Source organism: Mytilus trossulus, chromosome 2, assembly GCF_036588685.1.
Source record: "Mytilus trossulus isolate FHL-02 chromosome 2, PNRI_Mtr1.1.1.hap1, whole genome shotgun sequence".
NCBI lineage: Eukaryota > Metazoa > Mollusca > Bivalvia > Mytilida > Mytilidae > Mytilus > Mytilus trossulus.
The window spans coordinates 64,502,994-64,527,496 of record NC_086374.1 but is presented as its reverse complement, the minus strand read 5'-3'; the positions used below and the strand labels follow the sequence as shown (position 1 = coordinate 64,527,496).

At 30.2% G+C, this 24,503-nt stretch overlaps 1 protein-coding gene across 1 annotated transcript in view; it reads right to left on the bottom strand.

The window, feature by feature from the left end:
* LOC134707773 (polycystin-1-like protein 1) overlaps positions 1-24,503 on the bottom strand; it is a 195,324-nt gene that overhangs the window by 64,630 nt on the left and 106,191 nt on the right. The window contains exons 30-32 of the mRNA XM_063567812.1: positions 16,774-16,888; positions 11,760-11,967; positions 10,809-10,865 (exon numbers count right to left, since the gene is read on the bottom strand). Of these exons, the coding sequence (XP_063423882.1) occupies positions 10,809-10,865; positions 11,760-11,967; positions 16,774-16,888 (380 nt within the window). The remainder of the gene's footprint in view (positions 1-10,808; positions 10,866-11,759; positions 11,968-16,773; positions 16,889-24,503) is intronic.

Genomic DNA, 24,503 nt, shown 5'->3' with positions numbered 1-24,503 from the left:
TCTAAAGAAACTAAGTTTCTTACAGGGTCCATCAATAGAAGTACTAAGTACCATAGCAGTGTTTAACTTACCATCATAATATCATCATTTAATGCCTCATATGAAACCTTCACACCATATTGAATCTTATAGGTTTAGTTGTACAACAGATTTTTATACATATCTCAATTATATCAGGGATAAGAATCATATTGTTACCGGTAATTAGAAATTCCAAAAGGGAACATACTGTACATCATTCTAGTAATAAACCATTAATTATACCTACAACTTTTTCGCATAAATTTTAGTATATTCAAAATCAGCATTTCCAATAAATAGATCCCTCTGATAAAGTTTGGTTACAACTAGTTCTGAAGAGGGATCTTCTGGTTGGAAAACACTTGTATAACACTTGGCACAAACAGACTTATACCTAACAAGGTCAGTTTTATTTCAAACACAGTATTAAAAGTTCCAATTGTTTTCATAGAACAAAATTTACTGCCAAATAAAAGTCAGATTCAGAGCTTTGCATGTCCAGTAAACACTGGTGTTTTATCAAATAGCATCACATTTATTTCTTTGATTATTGAGTGCTGTTGGATAGCTGATTCTTTGATCAAAATCCTTTTATTCACAAACAATAACCCCAAAAATGTGAAGAATTTAAAAATGTGACACCTAATCATTGTCAATGCTACAATAGAGTATTGACATTTTCCTTTTGTATCAAAATATCCCAATGGGATCCCCTCAATCATAAAACATTTATTTATTGACCAGTATAAAATCTTTTAAAAACCCAAATTTATGATGCATACTAAACTTATTAATGGCATAATTAAGATAAATATGTTTCATAAAATCAATAAATCTTTGAAGCATGCTTATATTTCCAAGATTGATAATTTGATATAATTGCAGAAAAAAATAATAAATACACCAGACAATCAGATGAAGATTATTAAAAGAAAACCTAGCATGGAAAATTACCACAATTAAAAAAGAATAATTTGATTAAATACAAAATAACAATTGATTTTCTAACAATGTTGTTTGATTTGTATTCTAAATTACAAGGCTGTATCTACTGAATCTGTAATTCAAGACTATTTTAAGTGGAATAAGATTGATTGATTGTTGGTTGCTTCCAGTCCAGTGGCAAATAGTTCATGCATGTTCAGGACGAAATTATAATAAGACAGCATCCTCATGACTACAGAACAAAAACTAATTGTTTTGTTTGTTGTAGAAGGCTGAACAGTGACCTATTGTTATTTACATCATTTTGGTTTCTGGTGGATAATTGTCTCATAGACAAGCAATCATGCCACAGCTCCTTTTGTAATATGTTAACTGTTAAAAAAATAGCTTGAATATTGGAATATCCACAAGATTATAACAAACTATAACAAACTACACCTTCTTCCTTCGTATGTGCCAATTCTGAATGGTTACAACCAACATAACAATCTTAAATGGTAACAGCCAATGTATCAATCTTGGCATGGCAACTAAAATTTAGAATCAAGAAAATTTAAAACACCTTGGGACAAATCGTACCTTATAAATCCATCGATCCTACAGGAACACATTTCTTACTCTTAATTTTATGTATAATACTTAAACTGATTTATAGTACACTTACCCAATAGTGAGATAAAGAATTATAACTTCTCTGCCCTCAACACTTTTACAACATATACGTAACAACCTATCCCTATATAGTCCTTATAGAAACATGTTATATAATATAGAGTTTAAACAGTCATAAACCCCAATAATTTATCGGATAAAATGACTGAAACAGGAAATAAATTAAATTTTCACCAAAAACGGAAAGTAAATTGAATTTAACTTGTGAAAATAGCAGTTCTTGTAAGTTTGAATGGGAATTTCCTGACTTTTTAATGTGTTTAAAATGAGAACTGTAAGGTTTAATTAACTGATCAATTTACAGTGTAACAATGTACAATTAGGAAATTACCGAATTGCAGAGTTTAATCTTGCCAACAGCTTAACCAAAATTACTGAGTATTATACAAAGATAAAGATCATCTTAGTGTCTGTATCATGGAAATGTATGTTATCCTCTATTAAGGTAGCACAATACAAAGATTTTTTCACTCCCAATCAGACAACTTAAAACTCATGTAATTCATTTCATCCTTCTTTATATTTTATAAATGTTTTTCAGTGTGCTTTTAGATATGTAATAATGAGTTACAGGCCCATGACTTGAGATAGACACATCAAGATTGTGGCAGGGTTTAACATGTTTGTGAGCCCTCAACCCTCCCCTAACCTGTCTGAGTTTTACATAAGAACAAACTTTCATAATTAGTGGTCAAATCACTCAACTCAATAGATATGTCGGAAGCACAAAACAAAACAACCAACAACTAACATAATAACAAAACACATGAAGTACCAATATATTTAGATTAATTCAAAACTTCTTAAATCTTTCATGGAATTTCATACCTTACTATCTGTCTCGATATCTTATAATTTAATTAAACTGTTTCTGTGGTTTTCAAGTTCGAAAAATTAATGTCTCAAGACAATTAAAATGAAATTTTTCAAAACAAAACAATGAATTTTCATTTGTAGTTGATGAAACAGAGAATCTGTATGGAGTTTCATGCAGGCACTAAATTCCTATACTTTGTTTTCCAAATCCTTCTGATTTAATTTGACACTGTCTAGACTACCATTTATGATATGGAGCTAATACTAATGATGATTATAATGAATATTCTACCTGACCAAAGCATCTGGACCCTTAAATCTCCTATATATATGTGCAGACAATAGCATCAAGACTGAGTCAGCCCTTAATTCCACTAGATTTTCAAATGTCAACTCAATCCAGACAGATGCTCAACCTGATGTTTTCTTAATCTTTACTTCTTTTTTTTTTATAAAAAGAACATTGTCTAAATGAAGTGACTTTTACAGTCATCCATTATCTACTTAAGACCATTACAGATTTAATTTTAAAAGAAAAAATGGATTTTTAAAGTTGAAACAAAATAACAGTCCTAATGTTTCAGACACAAATAAACTACAGAATATAGAAACTAGAGGCTCCAAAGAGCCTGTGTCGCTCACCTTGGTCTATGTGAATATTAAACAAAGGACGCATTTGAATTCATGACAAAATTGTGTTTTGGTGATGGTGATGTGTTTGTATATATCTTACTTTACTGAACATTATTGCTGCTTACAATCATTCTATCTATATTGAACTTGGCCGAAGAGCTTCAGTGGAAAATGTTAGTTAAAATTTACAAATTTTATGAAAATTGTTAAAAATTGACTATAAAGGGCAATAACTCCTTATGGGGTCAATTGACCATTTAGGTCATATCGACTTATTTTTAGGTGTTACTTTGCTGTACATTGTTTCCCTTCACAGTTTATCTCTATCTATAATAATATTCAAGATAATAACAAAAAACAGCAAAATTTCCTTAAAATGACTAATTCAGGGGCAGCAACCTAACAGCAGTTTGACCAATCCATCTGAAAATTTCATGGCAATTAGATCTTGACCTGATTAACAATTTTACACCCTGTTAGATTTGCTCTAAATGCTTTGGTTTTTGAGTTATAAGCAAAAAACTGCATTTTACCCCTATGTTCTATTTTTAGCAATGGCGGCCATCTTTGTTGGTTGGCCGGGTCACGCCACACAATTTTTAAACTAGATACCCCAATGATGATTGCGGCCAAGTTTGTTTAAATTTGGCCTGGTAGTTTCAGAGGAGAAGATTTTTGTAAAAGATTACCAAGATTTACGAAAAATGGTTAAAAATTGACTATAAAGGACAATAACTCCTAAAGTGGTCAACTGACCATTTTGGTTATGTTGACTTATTTGTAGATTTTACTTTGCTGAACATTATTGCTGTTTACAGTTTATCTCTATCTATAATAATATTCAAGATAATAACAAAAAGCAGCAAAATTTCCCTAAAATTACAAATTCAGGGGCAGCAACCCAACAACAGGTTGTCCGATTCATCTGAAAATTTCAGGGCAGTTAGATCTTGACCTGATGAACATTTTTACCCCATGTCAGATTTGCTCTAAATGCTTTGGTTTTTGAGTTATAAGCCAAAAACTGCATTTTACCCCTATGTTCTATTTTTAGCCGTGGCGGCCATCTTGGTTGGTTGGCGGGGTCACCGGACACAATTTTTAAACTAGATACCCCAATGATGTTTATGGCCAAGTTTGGATTAATTTGGCCCAGCAGTTTCAGAGGAGAAGATTTTTGTAAAAGTTAACGACGACGGACGCAGGACGACGGACGACGACGGACGACGCCGGACGCCAAGTGATGAGAAAAGCTCACTTGGCCCTTCGGGCCAGGTGAGCTAATAAAAAGTATGACTACAAAATAGGTTTTCATTTTCACGAAAAAAAAATGGTTTACTCAATATACAAATTGTAATTACACGTCATGATCGCCCAAATAAAACAGAATTGTGCTGTAACTCCTTGGATTCAAGTATGTTTGTGGATACCAATTTTCAAGGATACTTTATATCTAAAAAAAAAAATCTGTCTTCAGGGCTATTGAGAAAATCTCTTTAGTTGAACTTGAACATTTAATCCTTATCGAGGAAATGCACGAAATTTCTCTTCCACTTTCAGTTTAACTGAACATGGACTAATAACAAAGTTAACAGAAGACAGATATATAACTTTATATTACAGGAATGAATAATTAAACACAAAACGTCTGTGATTTTCATCAAGAAACAATAAAATATTCATCGCAGTATTACAAAACCACTGTGTCTATAACGATAAAACCATTCCAACATTGTACATGTATAATTGATTAAGATGAGCTAAGTCTCGTCTATTTAAATGCCACCAGATTTTACATTGAAAACTTAAATTAAACAAAAATTTTATAATTAAACTGTATATTTGCTGCAAAAGACAGTTGTTCATTCAAAAAAATCCATTGCTTGTAAAATCAATTTACGTTGGCTCTCCTTAGATAAATAAACATTGAGAAAAGAAAACATAAAATTAAAGAAGCAAGTTCATAACTTACTTACAACCTTTCAACTCTCATTAGCACCATGTGTCGCATAGGGTCCGAATGGAAGATGCATAACTTAAGGTCCTTTAGAAGAATCTATGCAAGTTTGGTTGGATTCTGTCGAACAATTTTCAAGGATTTCAAGGTTAACAGCAACATAGATGATAACACAAAACAATGAAACAATAAATGTTGCCTAATATGGAAGTGGTCAGGCAGCTCAGTATTTAATTTGTTAATTGGGTTGCTGTCTTATTGATAATTGAACTTCATCTAATTTATTTTTTCATATTCATTAACAATAAGTGAAATGGTTCATCCCTTTTTTTATACCATTCCTGGGTTCTATAATGTTACTGGTAGTCAGATTTATGCATTCCATATTCTGTGTTAGAATTCATATATTCCTCTATCTAGACAAATATAGGTATAGAGAAAATAATATGTTATTTCTTTTTGTAAGCAAATTTCTACTAAAACATTACCATGTTAAGGAAATAAAGAAGATCGATACTGCTGTTAAATGTCAGAAATCAGGTGCTTTTTATTAAATCTTGAAATAACCACAGAAAATATATCATTTATAATTGGACATTTCACAAATATTATACGTATTCCATCAAATTAACTGCACAGAAAAACATGCTCCAACATTGGATTGAGTAATAAATGCCATTCTTTAATTAGTTTTTATCGAGGAACAATATTTCTTTATTAAATCTATGTCATCTAAGATGATGAGAAAGGGAACACTCAAGTTCTTCTATTAACATGTAATATTCACAGGTTTCTCTCAATAAATTCTAGACATATACCACTATACTAGACATAAGCTGTAAAATGTGATACTTATCACAAACTCAAGAAAGTGGTATTAAAGCTGTTTCTATGTGTTTAAATTACAGTAATTGGGAAAAAATATGTGCAAACCTGCTTCTATATATGCACTTTTATACTTTAGTTATCTTTTTTGGTTTTGTGCACTATTGTTTGACTGTTTGTCTGTTAGTCTTTTTCTTGTTTAGCCATGGTGTTGTGCGAGTTTATCTTAGACTTATAAGTTTGAGTATCCTTCTGGTATCTTTCCATCACAGAATGATCAATAGTAAACCCCACTAACCCAAAAGATTTGGTGAAACAGTGTTTATATTTTGAAAAGGCATGCAAGTCATTGAAATGAAGCTCTACAATACCTTATTTAAACATTATCTAACAAAATATTCTGAAATAACACATCTAATCTATTATTTTTCCATGTCAAAATGTTCAAATGAATTGTAATAATTATTTAGGATTACAAAGTATCAAAAGCTATGTAAATATGCATCATTTATGTATCAGTCTTAACTAAAAGAAATGTTAACATTCAAAGGTTTAACTAAGGACTGATGAATATGTTTAATACCAGAAAACGATGAAAAACCTATTGTTTATCAAACCATTTTACATTGAAATATTGACTAACCACTAAGCAGCTGTAGGCTTCCCAACCAACAATTGGCTTAAAATCAAGAAATAAAATAAAAATGACTTCTAAAGAAGCTTGGAGTAATTAATCTTCCATATATCCCAGTGTTAGTTTGAAACTGAAAAGCATTATTGTTTATTAATTGCAATTCAATATTTCATAGGACGGGTTGATTTCATGACGGAAGTCAATGGTAATAGAAAACCATGTTTTTTCAGGAATATTAAACTTTTTTATTGACAATCAATGTTTTGTATGCATTAATTGTCAAATCAATGGTGGTATATCCGTAACTTAACGAAACTAACTAAGAGTTATGATTTAGGGATTTCCATTCATTTACAACTATGACTTGACATTTTTCTTTTTCTTTTAAATAATAAGTATAATGGTTGTTTCAACTGACATGCAATCCTTTGGAGATTCCATGGTTTACATAGCTAAAAATCAGAAAATTCAAACTTTATTTGCAGATATTACATTAAAATACATTATTAATCAAGTCTTTAAAATTTAAAATATTTTACTTTTTCTATAGCTTAAAACATTTATAAATTCTTCATACAATTTTTTAACTTATAATTTAAGATAAGTTTTTAATACTTTTACTGGTACATTTTGTTAGCAGAATTGGTATTGTTCAATTTAGTTAATTAAGTCTTCAATTCGCCCACCTTAACTACATTAAAAATTTATAAAGTACTCAAGCTAGCTTCTTCCTTTTCTTTTGCAGCAAGATCGATGAGAAGAAAAAAATCTGTAACATGGGAAGCAAAGATGAATGGATAAGGACCGCGAACAAAGACAATTTGTGTTCCACAAGACTGACTTTCTCAAGACAACGTTTTTCAAATCAATTATGCATCTACAAAAGCTTGTCTACCATGAATCAATGCTAAACTATAATTTTTCAACATTGATTTTTTTCTATATCATTGCTGACAAGTCTTTCTTCCAGTTTTTGTATCTGATGTACGACTAAAAGGTTCCTTAGAACCAGCTATGCTTATATGGACATCAATCAAATGATTCTAAAAGGGATCGACACAGAACTATTTTTCTTATATAAGTATTTGACTTCCAGACAGAAAAACAATATTTTTGTCTTCATAAATTACAAGGCACAGATATGGATTGTGTAAGAAAATATGCATTTCAATCTTAAAATCTGCAATAACATAGATCAACTTAAGTAGTCTCGCTCAATAATCCCATTTAATTCTTAGACTAGATATTTTCTTAATCTGTGAACCTTTTTTCTCTGAAGTTTTGTTTTTAGAAATAAAACTCTTGTTAATGACATTTTTCAAACCTGTAAAATGACTATGTAAATTTTCAATAACAGTGGGTGTCATCTGAAGTTCAATCTAGTTTTAAATCCCTTCCTTCTATGTGATTCTAATACTTATGATACTGTCTCCTCCAGGTTCATTTTAATTACGTCCCTAAAAGTCGTTCTCCACAGAACAATCAATTAGTTTATGAAATGCCCAGACACAGACAAATATCCCATGATGCTCATTCATTTCTGCCGATCAATCCCGTATAAAACATCTTTTATCATCATGCTTTTTTATATTGCTGTTTTGCGTTAGGTTACAGCGTTACATTAAATTAAAGTTTTCATTCCCAAATGTCCCATTCCTGAATTTGACAGATTATTTTCTAGAGGTTAAATCCCAACAGGAAAGAATGCATGATAAGAGAAAATATGAAGTTTGTCAATGTGTAACAAGATCAGCAACTATATTTGGAGAAAATTTGACAGAAATTTAACAGAACATCATACAACATCTAAATTTTTATGGATCCTTTGCAAACAGAATATATTGCTTCCTGGTTCTAAAAAAATCCAATAAGATGCTACAAATTCAAATTACCTCGTGTACTGCTTTTCTATCCTTCAACATTGCTGTCTTAATGACAAACCTCTAGAACAAAAAACTCTTAGGAAGCTTATATTCAGCAGATACAATTTCAAAATTATTTAGGAAATGTTAATGAAATAAAAGACTGGACTGGAAGTGATATGTTATCTAAACTGAATATGTTGCTTTAGAAATTTAAAGTTTAAAAAAAAACCAGGAAGCAACAGCACAAGTGCACTACTGAAAAGTTTGGTCCAGAGTGGCAGTTGAAAAAAAGTTGAATTAATAAAATACCAATCAACGGCACACAAACCTTTTTGTTCAGGTGAGCTTGAAAAATTCATCTCATTATGAATTCCAACATTCCAGAAAACATTTAGATTTTATGGTTCTATTACATTTAGCCGCTATTATCCCCATGGTGACAGAACGTTTTTAATGTAAAAAGTCTCCCATAAACTGTTATCAATCCTATCATGAACATCTAAATAAACTAATTTTCATTTCCCAAAAGACTGAAATCACATAAAAAACTGCTCAAAATGTTAGTTACTTAAAAAAAGTTATTCTGAAATATTTGATGTGAAGATAAAACAGCATTTGGAAATTTTTTCAGCTAAATGTTATTTATATATTTTCCAAATTAATATGGTAATGAACTGTTGTGAAAAAGGTATCCAAGAAGAATTCTAAACTCAATTATAAAAAAAAAGTTTAAAATTTCAAAATTGATTTATATGAGTTATGTTAAGGCTATGAATAGGAGATGTGAAGAATGTGAAACAGTAATCCATTGACAAAAAAGTCCCCCAAAACATGTAAAAGTAAACAAAATATGCATATACATGTATTTGGTTTCCAACAACTGACAGGTGTCTGTAGGATATATATAGTTCTACATTGCAAAGCGTCTTTTAACGATTTGAATAAATGAAAAAAAACTATCAATGAATCTGCAAGAAACAGAAAATCTGTACAGAATGAAAGATTGTGTGACAAGTTTGCTACTTCAAGAGAATTAATATTATCTCCCCTTTTAATTTCATTCACTTCCATAGCCAAAAGTATATAGAGGAAGAACTGTAAATAAGTTTAACAAATGAAATTAAATCGATTTCATACAAATTTGTAATTATGGCTGGCATAAAACTTTTGTCACACTAAACTAATCTTTCATATGTAGATAGTTTTTCATCCGTTTTCTGCTAAGTCATAAATTCTTAGGATTTCTCGTCAAATTACCACATGAAACAAACTGTCAGTTCTCTAATTACAATTAATTTATCTGATATATAGTCTCTGAATAAGACCATAGTCACAACATTTATAGGAGAGAAATAAAACTGCACTTAGCAGTGTCTGCTATCATGACATTAGGACATTGTTGTACGGAGAAATATAATTCAATCAGAATCTATCACTGCTTCACCAGTAGAATTACACTAATACAGAAAATTAAATCAACATTAACACAGAATTATTGCTCTTGCAGTCAACATCTAATGCATAAATTGTGTCTCAGGAGTTGATATCTGTAGCAAACACATTTATACAAACTTGTAGTCTATATTTATACATTCTGGAATATTGTAAGTTGGTCAACAATTAAACGACATATTTTGTGTCTAATAGAAAACAACTAATACCTGATTTGAATTTTTTTTAATTCATGTGAGTGGTAAACTGCAAATATGAACAAGGTATATATCAATCTCGAAATTTTTTGCGACACTACAGATATGAGATGGCAATATAAGAAGAAGATGTTTGAAATCGTATACAATTTGCTATTAAGATTTTATAACATACCCACCTCTACATATATTACCATCTAATATCAGTACCCAGTGGTGGATCAAAGGGGTCTTTATTTTTTTGACAATCAATGCTTTTAACCCTTTCCTCCATTGAAATTTTTTTTTTGCATACTTGATTCGCATAGGATTTTTTTGATAAAATGCTAAACTTATGCTTTAAAGTATTAAGGCATTGCTAAAAACAACTATTTCATCAAATAAATTTAAGTTGGATATTCCTATGATATTTCTTTTCATATTGGATACAAACTTTATTAAGTCAAATGTAGACACTTTGTAGTCAAAGTGTTTCAACTGAGGTACTACACAGGCGTCAGAAGGCGTCATTATGGAGTAAGGGGGGTGGCGTCAAAAGGCATCATTATGGAGGAAAGGGTTAAATGGAGACATATAGTATGAAGCCCCCTTTAAAACTTGACTGGATACACCCCTGGTACCATTGCACAGATCTTCTGACTTTTATGAGAAAAAAAATCCTCATCTGTGCAGTATCACCTATTCTAGACTATCTAGAACATATCAAGTAACTGGTTGGTGTGCTTTATAGACATCTATATATATATTTAACCCAATTATGCAGTGCATGTACTTCTAAGAAATCTTCTTACCTTTTGACTTAATGACACCAAAGATTCTAATGCTTGGACTGTCTGTAAGACTTCTAACTGAAATGTAATAAATCAATGTCTCTATACCAGGAACAGAAAAGAAATCTTTTTTTCGTTCTTTAAAATATATCTTGAAAACAAACCTACTGGGAAATTATTTTGTCTACAAAAATTCAATTAAACAGTGGTATTGTTTTATTGATTGCTGATCTTAAGACTTTTCAATCACTGCAGTATTTTCAGTCATTTTTTATAGTTAAAGCAGTTGATATGGTACAACCTGTACATGATTTAAGCTAATTACTGAGAAAAGCTGTCATTTATAATGAGTACTAAACCTGATGATAACAACTGCTCCTTGTTAAGTTTAATTCAGGAGGGATAAGATGGTTGTCAGTCTCTGACAGTATGTAACTTATTCTTCTCAATAATTCCTCTTGCATAACCAGGGAAAACTTTACTTTACTTGATGTGTTTTGATTGATATTTCGGTCTTAGATAGTCTCCGATATGTCTTGATCTTAAGATACATGATTTTTTATTAGTTGTTATTGGCTATCAACTTGCTTTCAGTAACTGCAGGTACTATCAGATCTATACTTTGCGTCTTTTGTGAATGTGTTAGTTTATTTGTGCTCAGTATTGATGTAGTGAGTTAAACCCTTTTCACAATTTATTTCTATGTTGTGAATGCCATTGTGTACCTGGTACCTGATAAAATATCAAACAAATGACTTTGAGAAAAATAACATTCAAATGTAGGTCACAGTTACCAAAATGTTACTTAAAAGCATAAAAACCTAGTACTATTCCAGAGGACTGTAGTGTTGGAGAGTTCACATCAAATATCTATAACATGTAGAGTCAAAGTTTCATTTATTTCCTATTTACTGTGGTTTATTTATAGTTGTGGATACCAATGTTGGTGGATTGAGGAAAGCTTGAACTTACCTCATCTCTCAGTGCCAATTGTTGTAGAAGTTCCAGCATACGTTGAATAGACTCTGTGACTTTGTTATCATTGTACTTTACAGACGTGATCAGTCTTTGGAGACATCTACCTAGGGACAGGATACAACTCTTCATCTGATGATCATCTCCACGTCTTCTGGCTAATGCTAATCTACCTATAGGATTGGTGGAATCTGAATGGCTGAGACTGAAATAAAAATAAAACGTTTACATTTACGGACAACATAATAGCTTGTCTCCTTGTACATATAATATCAAGCCACAATGTCAGAGAGTAAACAACCATACCAACATTTCACCAAACTATTAAAAAAATCTGTTCAATGTTGAAGGAAAATTTAAGACAACAGACATATCATCAAATGTAAATGTCTTCCTAGACTACAAGGTTATGAAACTATCATTCCATTTGAAACATTGCTGATACTACCCTTTGAACATTCTTGACATTTGGAAACACCATATATCCTTCTGCAAAGCAAAGCAGGGAAACAGAGGTAATTTACTATACATCTTAGCCTAATATGAATATGCATATACAACTGTATTCCTTGCATGTAATGTTACTGTGGCAGTCAATAATCCATTAGGTACCAGTCAATGGCAATATCCCATAGTACATGGATATATGATGGGAATCCAATTTATTCCAAGTAACAATTCTATAGACTTAATCACAACAGTTAGATGGACCTAGATGAATTCCATCCATGTCACGTAATAACAGAGAAAAATTGACAAATACAAAATGTAGTATTTTATACTTAAATCAATATCATACTTAATTATACATTACTGATTAAACCATAAACTGACTCGACTTTCAATAATATTTTTTTATATTCATTCTATTCATAACTAATGTTGATGAAGAGAAAACCCATCAATAAAAGTCAGCTAATTCTATCCTTGTACAAGGAACACACTTTTACAATTTCAAAGCTGAAGTATCACCTGTTACCATGGTATCTCCTGGTGCCAGAGTTAACCCCCTTGGTATCTTATACATTTTTTGTTAAATCTTACAATACCTTCTAAAATCAAATATAAATAAAGCAAAAACAAATATTCTTTCTAAAGGTTAGTAAAATATTTATCAGTTTTCTACTTTATTTTCAAACCTAGTTTTGACAGTAAGTAGAGCAAAATTGTATTATAAATTTGCATTTAAATAATGCAAAGAAAATCAACCATTTTTAAATTTTCCTTTTTGAATGAACACATCAAATGTTGAATTCGACAGGTTTTAATCCTTATTCGACAGTCATATTTGCAATTTTAAAATGGATGAAATCAAATTAAGTCCTAAAGTGAATGACCATTAAAACTATAACCAGAAGTAAATGACCTTTCAACGAGTAACCTATAAAATGTTAACCTTTATTATTACTCACATTATGACCTTGGATTGACTTAACTTTGTATGATGAAGAAGAAAAAGCACAAATGTATTGCCATGAAACTGTCTCTAAATTATTGTTTTTACAATATGTGCACATGATAATCACTTTTAATATTTACTACATCTTTTTGGTGACTGCAAAGGTTTTCTTTTCTTTGATATCAAAGTGAAAAAAAGATAAGCATTGGTGGAAAGATATAAAAATTCCCCAAAACAAATAAGACATAACAAAATTTGAAGAAAAAGTCATTATTGACAAAACTATGTTTCATGTCAGAATATTGCAGCTGAAATGAAGTCTTTCTTTATGAAAAAAATCACACCCAGCAAAAGCAAACATTTTGCTGCAAAATATTTATAACATTCAAGTCCCATTAGAGAAGATTTTCTAAATTTTTAAACAAAATAAAGACCACAGTTTTATCAGTGCATTAAAAGTCATGAATCTATATGTTAAACACTGCATCTATTCACATGCTGTTTTAAAGGCCTTGTACTGTAATTTCAACAAAATTATTGAAAATTACAAGGCGCCTTTCAAACACTACGAGTACAATTATTCCTAGTCTCTATACATCAGAACAAATAGACACCCCTTTATGAAATGTTAACATCCAATTTTTATTGACTTCAATGCAGGTTTTCTTTTAATCACCAATAAAATTCTCTGGTCTTATTTTTACCTGGTCAATCTCTTCAGAGATCAAAAGACTCCCAATAAATGATAAAACGTATTAGAAGTTTTTTTCTTTGATTAAAATGTTTATTTTAGGTTGTACATTGATATTAATAAAATAAACCAAGCCCAAGATATCAAATTGGATACATTGAACTTCTGTGTATCTATTTCTGTAAAAGGAATGCATGTTGTAACATAATTTTATTCTGCAGGAGGAATTTATCTCAACATTACAGCATCAAAAGAGATCAAATAGTTACCTGAGATTTTCAGGGAAAATTACAGATGGAGGATGATATATAGTGTACTTTCTATTTTTCCTTGCAGCTCTAAATTTATTAAACAACCCACATGAGAAAGGTTAAGATGCTACATAACTTCATTTTTCAATTTTAAATACCATTTAAATCTAAGGTATTTTGTGTGTAGAAGTCTTCAGTGGCGGATCCAGAAATTTTCATAAGTGGTGGCCCACTGGCTGCCTAAGAGGGGGCCCGATTTCGTCACGCTTCAGTGATTCCCTATTCAAGCAACCAAATTTTTTTCTCAAAAGGGGGGCCCTGTCCCCCCCTTAATCCGCCTCTGTCTTTGCACCAAGTTGGACTAAATTTAAGAATTGAAATGGGAAACAACAACCTGACCAAAGAGCAAACAACAACCAAAGGTCACCAATAGGTCTCCAACGCAAGGAGAAAATCTTCCACCATTTTTGTTTTTAACACCAATTGGCTAAAACATTTAAAAGTTGTATAAATTTATCATTGACATTTTACAAAACTGTTAGACGTGTTAATGGTTCATCAGTCACATCATCATGACAGGAAACAACATTATGCAAATCTAATTCATTATTTAAATCAATACAAACTGGTAAGCCAATCAGTTCAAATTACTGTGCTTATACAAAAGGCTTTCACAATGCATGTACCAACTGGATAATTTTTATAGGTGTTTATATTTTGAATCTCTTAAACTTATCAAATGGGAAACAAGTTTTGCAAATTGTTTTTGTAAGTAAACTTAGTTTATGAAGCAAGTGAAATAAACAGCTTAAGAACGCCTCTGGCTCGAGATTTTCTCGCTGTATTGAAGACACATTGGTGGCCTTCAGCAATTTTCCGCTGTTTGTTCAGGTTGTTGTCTCTTTGACACATTCCAAATTTCTTATCTTAATTTTACCTACCAATTCCAGTGTTTGACTTGGGTTATCTAGTTATCAAGATCACTAGTTTAATTTCAGTTTGATATGGATATGGAAACTAATATGACCAGATAAGCCTGAAAGGTAGCATTTACTATACAAATACCTGTTGAACAAATTCTATTTTTACATCTTTGTTTCCAAATGTTTGGCTCAAAAGATTAAATGTGAAAATGTAAAATATATACAAATAAAGGATATAATTTCCTTCACTATTTTTTCAAAGGAAGGAATATATTTGTCAAGTGGAGGTGTGTGTCATTGTCAAATTACTTTTATCTATATAGACGATTGATATAAAAATATCACATTTAAATTCAAGTCTAAATATATTTTTTCTCTCAGTCATAGATTTTATGAATTTGATTGATAGAATTTTAAACAAAGCTCAATGAACACATAGAACCATACTTTAAAAAATCTATGAAAACTACAAATAATTTGATAGTATAATGTGTGACCTCAACTGTCTACAACAAGGTCATAGTTTTTAGATTGCAATGAAAGAGGTTTTTACCAATAGTTCAATAACTTTATGGGGGCCTTCCCAAGGAAGAAAACTAATAAAGGTTTACATTGATGCTAACTTTCAAGATCACAAAGGCATTTCAAATTTTAATGACTTCTGGTGGTTATAAATGGTCTTCAAGAATTCTGAAAATTTATGACTTAAAATACCACTCTACATACCAAATCCTTTTTTGGATGAAAATATGCAATCATTTCAAAACCTGACAAACTACCACATATAAAATTAATATGACACACTGCAATTGAGCTCATTATAATTTATAAAAGATTTTAATAATTGCATACTTAGTCAAAGTCGTGAGCTTAATTTTGATAATTACTCTTTAAAAAGTTCTGAAAGAGTAAAAAAAATATGCTCAGTATGATTTTTTTCAAGAATCAAATTATATATATATATAGATGTGACTAACAAGTATAAAAGAGCCTCAACACGTCATACAGTTTTAAAATACCTATCCCATATGGGCCCCAGTTTAGTCAGACATTTATTGATATCTGAAGATCCCCCTAAATCTCATCTCCTTTACTTTCTAAGTTTACAAATCTAACACAAATACAGTTCTTTTCATCTTTGAAGAATTTTATCATATGTAAACAAATGGGACCTTTTCTTGTCATATTAACTGTTATAAATCTAAAACGTTTATTTCTATTCAACAGGGTCATCTTCATTTTTTATCAATTGACACTGTGTCAAGAATTTAACATTGCTTGCTTGAAAGAATTTTTAAATTTGAAGAATTGCATTTATTTTCAAATCTAGCAGTCATCAATAATGAATTGCTAAGATTGCTTTCATTTTTACAAAGACAATTTTGCTAGTATTAAATTTCAGAAAAACATTAATATTGATTTTGTTATAATGAAAAATATATTTGTCATTATTGACATTTTAAAAAAACAAATTATCTCCTTAAAATACATATTTTTCTTTCTCTCTCTCTGTAATTCTGGACACTTTTCTATCCCTCATTTTATCAAGATAATTATTATTAGGTAGAAATATTTTTGCCAGCTAATCATACAATAATTTCTTTATTACAAAAATTAATACTTTTATTAAAAGCAAGTTGTGCAAATGACAAACATTTACTAATAGAACAACATCAAAGACAACAATATATAAATGCCTTTTATGAAAATTCCCCCGAGACTTAGAATTAAATAAGTTTGTACTCACACAAAGTCTTCCAAGTTCTGGCCTGATCCGAGAGATATTGGTTGAACTTCTAACAAATATGTACACACAGATGTTCTCGCTAGCAAATCGTCCAATACTGATATGTAAACTGTCACTGCAATTGGACAAAATATCAAGTTATAGCCAATATTTGTATAGTCAAGAAAAATCTATAATCAAGTAGAGTCGACCGAGAGACAAGAACAATCATAGTCCTACTGTTCCTTATATACAATTACAGTCAAAGTTCAAATAAACAGGTCCTCTGTCAATAAACTGTATTATTATATTGGGAGAATCTTAAATTATCTCTTCATAAGTACTTTAATATATATTTATTGAAAAAATAAATATATGGTTTATATTGATAAGAATGCTAAACAAGGTTCACATTTCTCAAATGAGTTTTTAAATTTCTATGGAAAATATGTGCAGATAATACATTCTTTAAGAGAGTCCTCTTTCCTAATTTACTCTTGATACAATTATTTAGGTTTTTTTTTAATTGTGAATCATCATTTATTGAGCTACTATTATACATATATGGTTATCTGCAATGGCATGATTTGTTTAAAAAACTCTTTTGAATCCTCAAATCATTTGTATCAGATTTTAAAATGGGGATGTCAATCATTAAAAGTTTCTTTAAATCACGATACTATAAATAACTAATTAATTCATTTTTTTTTTCACCTTTCAAGTTTGGGACTAATAATAATAAATGCATCTAGTTTAACGTACAAGAAATAACCTCAAGGAGAAGAATCCTCTGAAACAAAGTGTTTCAAAATTTCAACCATTTACAAAACTATAATGCTTTGACAGTGTGAATCAATTCACCTAAGGTCCTTCTTTCACCTTGGAAACCATGTAAATTGCAATTAAGTAATGTTGATGAGGTGGAAGTTATAAAGAATATGGAGAAGAGCAAGCACATATTACAACATTCCTGTTTGTCAATGTTAATCGCTATTTTCCGTGGAGCTGTAGGGCAGAAACAGGGAGTTATAATTCAATCTAGTATTACATTCTACGCACTCCAGATTGTCTTACCGCTTGGTTAGTCAATCATCCTAGATGAAGATGATGTGAATTAATGAAAGTCAAATTAATGGCTGAAGCATATCAACTTTTGTTTAAGATTTGCTTTCCTACCAAAAAGAATTGCTTAAGGATAAATATTACCTCATAGTGTATGAGATTTTAACCTTGGAATTTTTTCTTTTCATTTTGATAATCTGAACACTGAAAAAACTTTAAAGAACAAAACTGAATCTTTTTAAGACAACCTAAACTGAATACCATGTACAATCATACATAAAGATATTGTATGATTGCCAATGAGACAACTCTCCACAAGAAACCAAATGACATACTTTTTGTGATAGATTTTTTTTTTAAATGAATTTTGCAATGAACTACTGGTAGTTCTTCAGAGAGTAAAGAGAAAAAAATGTGTTCTGAAACAAGACTTATACTTTCTTTAATACAAAATATGTAATTTTACTGAACATCCTGTATAAAATTAAATTAGATTACTTGAATTGTCTCCCCTTATATCAAGTTATATGCCTCAAGTTAAACAAAATAAAAATAAATAAAACATAAATAATTTTACATTTTTGAAACACAGCCTTACTAATGAATTAATCACACAACTGTTTTCATTTTAATGAAAAGACTTACAAATGAATTGCATTCCAATCTCAAAAATTGCATAATCATTGAAAATCTAGACTATTGCTTTCTACTATTTTACAAAATTGTTAAGATGGCTGAAGACACTAATTTTACCTTAAAATAACTTTTTTCTTATAAATGTAATATCAAAAGTCATCTTTTTTTTTTTATAAATATCTTGCATATACTATATCAACTGTCTACTTGTCTTTTAAAACTGTCCCTCAAAATATGAAATATTGAAAGCTTATAAAATATTGATGCAGTTATAAACATATCATATTGTCTCAAAGTAACAGATACCATGAAGAAGATACAAAATCTCTAATAAGATTCAAATAAATGGATGTTTTATTTTCTACATTGTAACCATTACAAACGACTGTGCCTGGCACTATATAGAAAAACATTATTCCGAATCTAATCATTCTGATAGCCATTTTATTGATTAGAGGTTAGACACTTGCATGAATAAAAATCACAAAAATCTCAATAAAGCTATACATTGACCAATTCTACATTAATTTCCTCTGGCATTAGGACCTGGCTCATTAAATCGCTGTCGTGTCGAGATATGTTTCTATTGTTGGTTCCATTCACAGTGTACAGTTAAATCTTGATTGCAGAATAAATATAAACACATAATTACCATCACTTAAAAAGTGCCTTGGAGAAACTTCCACGACCATCAATGTGAAAGTTATAATGCGAATTATACTGGCATATAATGGCAATTTATTGTATTGGAAAAATACGGTTCTTTAGTTTTTGTTTGGGGAAAAATTGTAGGTTCATCAACTTGCTTTTGTCACCGTAAATTGCATCAGAAAGATCCCATTGATTTTCTAAACATAAAAGTTATCAGTGCTGTCGATAGAATTTCCTGTAGAAACTTAAAGTCTAAAGCTTTTTGAAATCAAACCCAGCGATCAAATGTCAGAAGGTTTTTAAAGACATAAATGCCTGCTATAAAGCTAATGTATGAAAATTGCTTTTTCAGTAAAAGAGAAACCATTTTCTTTAATTTTTTAGTTTAACCTTTTGAAACGATAGATCTGCAATTAACTCAATAAAGTAGAAAGGCAACATGCCATTTTAGTTATTTTACAAAATTGAGAGAAAGAACACTTAAATTAATCACTTTTAGATAATATATTTTATTAGTGTTCTAAATAAACTATTCATACTGATGAAAAAGATAACAAAACTTAGTGCAAAATCAAGAATTCTCTGTATGCAGAGGACCATTTGATATAGGATAAATATTCTGATATTTCATATAATCGATAAGTATCAAGTTATACAAAACTCAGTTTACCAGAAATCAAGTTACAACAATAAATTATTTATATGAACTTGAGCTTAGCTTTTTCTGCTAACGTTGCATTTTAGGTAAAAAGGGAAGTAGAGTGCATGTCATTTCAGATAGAAAATCAACATCTCAAGCAATGCCATTCTCTAAAAATTGAAGGCTTCTTTTTGTAATTTTATAAGGATGTAAAAGTGTATACAGAAGTACATTTTGTATAAAGCCAGAAAGCGCTTCATACTTTTAATGTGCGAATGATCAACGCTTTTACAGTTTCAATAGTTACATTTTTGTGCTTAGAATCATGAAAATACAAGTTTATTTCAATTTTTTTGGCTTGTTTTTCTTTGCATTCCTGTGAGGTTTTTAGCTACAAAATGCCTGATCCTTTGTATACATATAAAAATATTGGAAATCATAATCTATTTTTTTCCTGGAAATATTGTGCAATAAATGCAATGTCACTTGATTGAGCAACAGTTAATTCAATGTTTAACATGCTATCATTTTATTTCCCCCCACTGTTACAAATATAATTTTAAATATTATTGTGAGTATATTTATTACTAGATGACGGCTTATTAAATCCTTTTGATTTTTCCTAATGTCTACCATCATGTTTACAGAAACCCATTCATTTAATTCTTGTCATTTCTCTATCAACCAACAATTCTAAATAAATTGCAGTCACTAATAATCAAATGTTAGAGCAACAAGTTTAGAATGGAAGGTTGTCCCAAGCAACAAAGCCCAAAATCAATACATACAGATTGGCTAATTTTTCAATTAAATCCTGTATTGTAATTGTCGATATTAAGAACACAAGTTACCAACGAAAACCTCAATGTTTATCAATAAATCTTTCTTGTTTAGTAAACAAAAGAACTGTTTCATTTCTAAGTTGAACAAAATGGTTATATTACTGAAATTGATTTGATAATTATGATGAAATCAGGTTGCCTGAGGTAATTCAAACAAGACAGGTTCTACAGAAGTGATCAAATATTGGTTGCCAGGGGCAGAAATAGACATCCTAAGGAGTGGTAGCAGAAAGATGATGTTAAGTTTGATTGAAGATTTCATATTGCTATTTCAATAAAACATAATGATGGCCAGAACACATCTGATTCCCTGATTTTTTTTATTTATCTAATACATGTATTAACCTAGAAGCCATTTCTCTCTATTACCATAGAACATCATTATTACCATGTTATACCCCACCATATTCTTTTTGTGTCTGTCGCAAGTAAAGAGCCTGTTATTCTGTGGTTGCTGTTGGTTCATGTCTGTCATATATTTTTTCCTTATTTGTTCTGTTATAAATTAGGCTATAAGTTTTCTGGTTTAAATTGTTTCATATTTTGTTCATTTCTGGGCATTTTATAGCCAACTTAAAACCATGTTTTTTTATGAATGTTGAAAGCCCTACAATAAACCATATTTGCTCATATTCACTCATTTGAACTCTGGTGGATAGTTATCTCATTTGTAATCATAACACATCTCTTTATTTTTATATTGTCTAGGTGACTACTTAGGACACATTCAGACATAACAACACAGTCCTAGGGAGGAAATTTTTTATGTCTTACAATATTATTCTAAAATGAATCAAAATCTCATTGGCCAATTTCACACATGGTTAGTCTGCTTCTTTAATTTGCTGACAAAGACGAAAAAACCTCCGGACAAATTTTATGGTAATAACTTAAAAAGCAATAAAGTCTACAATTTAGAAATCACTTACAATCAAAACATCTATATACAGCACCAATAGATAAACATTTAGAAATATAATTAACCACCAAATTTCCCCATCAGAGGCAATTAAGGACATTTCAATGACTATTTCCAGGGCTAATTTTCTTCGTAGCTTATAGTTTTCAAGCAAATAAATTCTCCATCATCTCAGGTCCCATTATATAAATAGCTTTTCACATGTTGTAAATTGAAACGTGTAGAAATCAATGGTAAGGAGGGATCTCGTCAGCCAATGTCGAGATTGATGTTCTATGCAGGAATGAATTGTTCAAATTAAGATGTCTTCATGCATCGTAATGACTCACAGTATATATAATTAAATATATATATATAAAATTCCGGTCAAGGGAGAATCTGCTGACAAAGCCCCTTAAAACTGCACTTCAATAATCTTCCTACGTAAAACTAGTAAACTGAATACAAAGTTTCTTCATTATTCAAAGTAGTGTTACATAATGCAGACTATTTCAGGGAGACAGCAACTTTATATATTTGATAGAGTAACACTGATTTATCTTAGTGTAAAAGGAAATAAAAAAACTTCTGATAAATTTGGTGCAGAAAGGTTTTACAGCTTTTCACTTAAGGAATTGCTTTAAAACTAACTACTTTTGATAGTCTTTCTTGCATCTTTGGTAGAAACTTCTGAGCCCATTCACAACAAATGACAATACCCAAGGCATTTTATATTGACATTGAGGTAAAGACTTTATTTTGACCTCTCAATGTCTTATTTTGCTATACTTTGTATTGGGTTGCTGTCTTACTCACATTTACCTCCACAAATACTTTCATTTTAATAAAACAATTTCATGGATAAACCAGATTCAGATTTAATTATTACATAACAATTACAAACATATGATATGTAGCTGCAAAATCACTCAAAGATATAAAAGTCAAAACTCATAAGATTTTCTCACTTTACATTAAATAACTTAAAATCCATGCTTTCTACAGATTGTAGCCAATATCTCAACCCTATAAATAAATGACAGCTAATAGACCAAATTCATTAGGTGCAGTCTTGTACATACAATGAATACATGTATCTGAATATGAAGTGATATTTTGAATATGTCAGCCAGGTTAAATTGCTGTATATTCAAATATTACTTTCATTTTACAATTCATAAGTTGATCATTTTGACTCAACAACAGCTCAAAAGTCTTTCAACTGATTTTATGAATGTTAGGGTTTCATTAAAAATAGCTGAAAGTATATAAAATTGTCTGACAGATTAATATCATAATATGACATTAGAAATCTGTTAAAAATTAACTTCCAACAAGAATAATTCCGAATTCAATTGAAACTGTGTCCCATCTACACACTGGAGGTTCTGAATAATCTGTTTTGCTAATATGGCCTACACATAACACCCTTACGTGTGTGCTGATGAAAGTGATACACTTTCAAGCTTTTGTGATATGTGAAGAGATGGAGGACATGGTTTTCCAAAATACATGCATATTAAAACTATATAAATCTGGTGCAAAGAAAGTTGGTACCCATAAATATAATTTGACTCCACAATAAACAGTGTTACTTCTTAAGGTTCATTTTCATGTGTCATTGTAGCCATGCATCATATGCATGCCTCAATATCAGCATATTATACTAAATTTTACTGGCCATCCAACAATCATTTTCTCTAAAATTCACAAGGATTTTAATTGCAACTTTTATAAAAAAAAAAAGAAATTTGAAATTTTACCAATTCATCATTCAGAAAAAAGAATGTGTTTATCCTTGACTGAATGGCATATTTTCAAAAAAGCTTGGTAGTATATGTAACCAGAAAGTTAGATTAAATAAAGTTTAGCAGTTTCAGAAGAGAGTGATTAAATCTTATGTTTAGAATGTACATGAATCTATCCTTTATATCAAAATCACAAGAACTAATTTAAAAATGCTATTGACATAATCCAATATTAAAGAAACAAGAAAATGTAAAATATGTAAACCTATAGACTTCCTGATTGTGATTTGTTTATGCTATAATCCTTACCAAAGCAAAATTATAGGATATCTAATACATTATGAATCAGTTAAAACACCAATCTCTAAAACCAATGTGTTATATTTCTGAATAATTATACAGCTAAATCAATTGTTTGATATTCCACTGAAATGACTATTAATTTTCAATTAAATTTATAAGTCTAACATCTGGCGGAAGGTGATAGATTTTGATTATTATCATAAGACTATTTTATATCTGACAGAACAATAACTGAAGCTTTCTAGAGAATTATAATGTATCTCTTTATTACAGTATTACTGTTGATCACTTTCTTGACAAGATTTTACTGCTGAGGATCTTGAGGTGGGACTTTTCAATTTTTTCCACGATTTGGGGGGAATGAAAAGGGGGATGTGTACTATACATGGTCGAATACGGTATAACTTTAATTGATAGTAAATGAAGCTTAATTGTTTTTCACTGCTCAACTCATGGTAACAATTGTTTGAGAAAGCAGCCAATGGAATACATGTTTTTTTCATTTTAATACAACAAGGGTTGTATGGTCATGAAAAAAAACCTATATATTCCTGCAGCTTATCGACTTTATAGGACAATATATATTACATTAAAACATTCATTGGAGTTTGCATCTTTTAAGACCTGATTTTCATTTACATGTACAATAAATGATGTAAAATTACTAACTAAAAACAAGACAGCCAATTAGAGTATCAATAAATTTACTAATGTTATGGATATTTCACGAAAGGAGGCACTTTTTAAAAAATGTTGACAATGTTACTTTCTTGCCAATATCTAAAGACCCAAAGGTGGACTTGGGCATGATATATGGAAATTCCTAAGTCTTGTTCTGAGGGTGGGTTAACTTTATAACTTTGCAGCCTTGTACAGTTAGAATAGGGACATTAAGTTTGATGCCGTGTGTAGAGCGAATGCCAAATCCTCTACATTTGACAAACTATGGAAGATTTGTGACTGGATGTTAA